Source organism: Populus nigra, chromosome 10, assembly GCF_951802175.1.
Source record: "Populus nigra chromosome 10, ddPopNigr1.1, whole genome shotgun sequence".
In the NCBI taxonomy this organism is placed as follows: Eukaryota; Viridiplantae; Streptophyta; class Magnoliopsida; order Malpighiales; family Salicaceae; genus Populus; species Populus nigra.
Window position 1 is genome coordinate 8,960,877 of NC_084861.1, and position 4,790 is coordinate 8,965,666.

General features: G+C 36.2%; 1 protein-coding gene across 2 annotated transcripts; it reads left to right on the forward strand.

Moving 5' to 3' along the window:
* Window positions 1-331: 331 nt before the first annotated feature.
* Window positions 332-4,373, forward strand: LOC133704169 (uncharacterized). Of its 2 annotated transcripts, none has more exons than XR_009844008.1 (7): window positions 332-721; window positions 838-963; window positions 1,204-1,362; window positions 2,285-2,403; window positions 2,502-2,704; window positions 2,785-2,875; window positions 3,991-4,373. XR_009844008.1 is itself a non-coding variant. In XM_062128936.1 (7 exons), exons 1-7 carry the CDS (start codon window positions 452-454, stop codon window positions 4,078-4,080), a joined length of 1,047 nt encoding a protein of 348 aa, XP_061984920.1. In that variant the 5' UTR covers window positions 334-451; the 3' UTR covers window positions 4,081-4,373. The 2 variants fall into 2 exon arrangements, 1 of the variants encoding a protein (XP_061984920.1); XM_062128936.1 differs by having other exon boundaries at window positions 334-721; window positions 2,502-2,693.
* Window positions 4,374-4,790: the final 417 nt, after the last annotated feature.

A 4,790-nucleotide genomic window follows, 5' to 3' on the forward strand; every position in this document is an offset into this window, starting at 1 on the left:
ATTATTTTAGTGTTTTTAAATTATTTTGATATGTTAATTTTAAAAATAAAAAAATATTATTTTAATAATTTCTAAATAAAAAATATTTATAACTACACTTTTAAATATGCATTTATCCTAGAGAAGGATTGTGACTTTTTTTTAATATAAAATTGATAATTTTTATAATATTAATCAAATTTTTATTTTTGATGTGGATGTAATTAAGCATTTTCAATCGTTGTTACTTTCTTAGCCAATCAGATCGTAATTAGAAAAGATGGGTTGTTGTTAACCACGTGGCAGAATCAAAGCCATGCAAATGTGCAAAGTCGCTAGCCATTCATGACCAGAAAGAAGTTTAGTAGAGGAATTCGCGGGAAGAAACACCGGAGCAGAGAACAAAAAAACTAACCTAAACAACAGTCTTTACTCTGTCTTAATCTTCCTTCCTTAAATTCATTATCATCTCATGGCTGTTCTTGTTCAATACAGTTATTATTATTCTCTTCTCTATAATTCTTGTAGAAGAACAACCAGACCCTTTTCTCCTTTTAAGCTATCCTCACCCACCCGTCTTGATCTATCCTCATCTTATAATACTCCAATCAGCCACAGTTCAAGATCATTCAAGTTACCTAGAAACAGGTGTCATAAGGTTGTTGTCTCTGAAGAAGCGAGCACTGTTGGGTCCGCTTCTGCTGCCACTGACACTGATGTGTTCAGGCTCACTTACTTAGAGGTGATATTTTCGGTTTCTTCTTCATCTGGGCATCCCTTGCCTTATGCATGATTGATCTGTTTTTAGTTTTTTTTTCCTCTTTAAAATAGTATCCATTTCGTTCTTTTTAATTTTAGGGGAATAGCTGGTTGTGGGAGGTAGGCGGGGCTATTATTTTGGTCGACCCAATCTTGGTGGGTAACTTAGATTTTGGAATTCCCTGGCTTTATGATGCTGCCAAGAAGGTCCTTAAGAATTTCCAGGTACTGCTCCTTCTAATCTTTGAACTGTTATGTTAAGTGTTAACTGCCTGCTGAATTTTGACCCTATGCTCTTTGCCTTTTTTGTCGTTCAAAGCATATACAGAGTCAATTTAATTTGTAGTTTACTAGGTACTAAAGTGGGGTTACGCTCGGTAATGGCATTGTACAATTATTTTCCTTTGTAATTTATTGTGGGAATGATTGTGATTGATGGAAATTGGTAATATAATGTCAATGAAGCTTAGTGATCTTCCTCAAGTGGATTGCCTGTTGATCACTCAAAGCCTCGATGACCATTGCCACTTAAAGACCCTAAAGCCACTTTCTGAATCATCTCCAAATCTCAGAGTCATTGCAACTCCAAATGCTAAGCCTTTGCTGGATCCCCTTTTTAGTAATGTAAGTTTTTCTCGATCGCAAATTTTGTCTCTCATTTTTGGTTGCATTGACTAGATATGCTTATTTCTTGAGTAAATGCATTTTTTTTTAAACAATGGGACATGAACATTATCTACTGCTGGGAAGAGATATAAAAGACAGCATAATGGCTTTTAAACTTTAAAGCATCAATCTTGACTTCACTAGTATCTATCTAGTCACATTTTTTCCTCAGTAGGATTCTTCAATAAAGTTCTTCTTTCTAAGCACATCATCATCCATGCCATCACTCATGGGAGAAATTATGATCTTTCTGTCCTCGTAAGAAGTAATGTCACATTTCCAGAGCTTCAGAAATTGATTCTACAGAGTAATAAGCTTCTTTTACTCAATAAACTACTGGACTTGCTACAAGACAAGAGGAAGAGTCATGAAGTTACTCTAGTCATGCTCCCTTTGAAAAGAAGTTCTTGGTTGTGCATGGTCTGTGTATCACAGGCCTGCTTGGGTAAGAGACTACGTGAGTGGTTGCAATCATGCGTGTATGGCCGCATGCTTGTTAGTTAAGGCAGACTAAACACTTGCCGATAGCATGCAGTCACTTTTCTAGATTTGAGCCTGCGCCATTGTTAGACTGAAGCAGAGCATAATTTATGGCTTCGTTGTTACATTAAAAAGCTATGGTCATACCAGTATACCACATAAACATGATTTTGGATGGACTTACAAGGTTTGCCAGTGCATGTGTACTCTCTACTCTCCCCTTCCCAATGTAGACGTTGAAATGAACAATCCATGCACTGAAGTTACTTCAAAACAGTTTGAAGCTTTATGATTGGACATGCAATGCTGTGATAAAAGATAAATTGTCATGTATTTTTCATGTAATGATGATTTAATATATCTCATTCAAATACAAACAAAGCCCTCGGATTTCTTTCAGGTCATTTATCTAGAACCTGGTGAGAGTTCTGAATTTGATGCCAGAAATGGCTCTAAAGTTGGAGTCAAAGCAACAGCAGGGCCAGTTCTAGGTCCTCCTTGGCAGCGCCCTGAGAATGGGTAAGAGTTTCTGTGCTTGCAAAGTTGGACTAATTACGTGTGTTGCCTATGTTCAGTACCCATTCCAGTATTAAGTGACTATCTGGTTATGAACTCAGATACCTCATCAATTCTCCACGAGGTCAATTAACACTCTACTATGAGCCTCACTGTGTATATGACAAGGATTTTCTTGAGAAGGAGCATGCTGACATTGTTATCACACCAGTCATCAAACAGCTTCTGCCTAAATTTACTTTGGTTTCAGGACAAGAAGATGCAGTTAAACTTGCAAAGTTGCTGCGTGCCAAGTACCCAGCCTGTACCTTGTTTTTTACATCTCTGTTGACGTACTTATTTATGGCTGCTATATATTTTTATTGACTTGTCCTTATTTTCTAGGTTTATTGTACCAATGAAAAATGGAGACCTCGATGGCAAAGGGTTTCTTGCCAGTATCATTCAGGCAGAGGGAACAGTAGAATCATTCAAGGTTTGCTATCTTTTTACCTACAGACTACATAAGTTCTCATAGAGTAAAATCAGTTTAGGGGTGCATGATTCTGGATAATGCAAAAACAATATGGGGTAACTGTGTCATGTTTTAACTATTATGTGCTGTATGAGATGAATTGCAAGGCTAGTGCTCCTAAATTGATGTGGTACAACACGGGAGAGAATAGTAGATTATATAAGGGATATATATTTTTGGAATGCGATGCAAATATTGCTATTTTTCTCCTTTCCCTTATTCTCAACTGAGTACTGGAAGATGAGGAGCCTCTTCATGAATCCATTTTGTGATTTATCAAAAACAACCTAATCATTGTGACAAAAGTTGATTGTTGTCACTCCTTTCAAGATTTAATCAAACTCTGCCCAAAAGTAGTACAATTTCATAGTAGGCAAAGCTGGGGAAGAAAAGGGGAAAATGAAAATCTGTTCAACCAATTTATTCGAGTCAAGTTTTATTTGAAAATGAAAGAATAATAAGTTTATAATTTGAAGAAAAAAACGGCAAGGCAACTAAAAATATCTTACTTTTATGCACATCTGCAATAGTACTTGATATATCGCAAAAACTACAAATCACTTGGTTGTATTTGTGCAAAGAATCTTGTCTAAGCTATGTCAAGTCCAACTGAGTGATGTCAAACTTCTGTGGTGGATATCCCTGTGTGGAAGGTATATGAGCTACATTGTAAATACATAGATGCCAGTTTGAGGTTGTCATATTTGTGTGACTGGTGGTGACTAAATTGATATCATCGTGTGCTGGGGTGCTAGCTAGCTGGGCTTTCAGGGACACTCCGGGCAGATTTATTTGGTGAATAGTCAATATAGTTCTCTTCTTGTTATGTCCTCATATTACAAAAAGAAAATGCGTTTTGCAGCAAGTCAACAATGAATTGCTGACAGTCTGGAATCAGTTCTGGTCTCTCTTTTTTGGGTTAAAATACGGTAGTTTGACAAGCAGCAGCTATATGTCCTCTTTGATTGTTGTAAACATTCTTTTCTAGCCCCAGGATCACTTGTCCTCTCTATTTGGTGAATTTTTCCTGCATATAAAGCTGAACATTGAGGCATCAAAATCTTCTATTTTTGTAGGAGCTTTTAGCAAAGGAACTACCAGATACTCAGGCACTTGAGCCCACCCCTGGTGTGCCGCTGGAAATTTCAGCACCTTTAAATTTTTAAGGTGCTCGTACGGATCATATTTTAGTAAATATACTGTTTCATCAAATATGTAAATTTCCATATCTCTTTTCTTTTTTTAGCTAGTTGATAACGTTGAAACGGATCATCTAGGACTATTAAGGGCGAGGGGGTAAAAGACAACCAAAGTAAAGGGAATGATCTCTGTAACTTGAATTGGATTTTTCTTTGACCGTTGTAGTATTATGGAAAATTTTGGCTCCCTTGCTATGTATTACGTGGGTCTTTTCTGAATATTATCTATAAAAATGAATAGAAAATGACTTTGCTATTAATTCATTATTGCTGAAGATGCCTTCATTAATGTACAGTAGTGCAATAGGATTAAGATACTAATTAAAATGTAGTCTTGCATACTTGAGAAGTTTGCCAACCTAAGATGGTATAAAAACTGCCGTGGCAATTTTATACAGAAACTGGAAAATTTTGTTTCCGATTTGTGTTCGTACGTACAGTGCAATCACTGGTGAGTTACTTTATGGTTTTGCACTTTCTTTGAAATTATGTTGTCATGTAATTCATTAAAACGCAAGTAATTCTTCAATGATATGAAATATAATAGCTGAGTCTCATGCTTAAGAAATGTGTTCAAGCAATTTAATTCAATTTAATTCATTCTTTTTTAGTCAAGTCTGGTGACTTGATATACAAAGATCAAGGGCAGGTAACTAGTAGCTAGTAGCAGGTAAGGT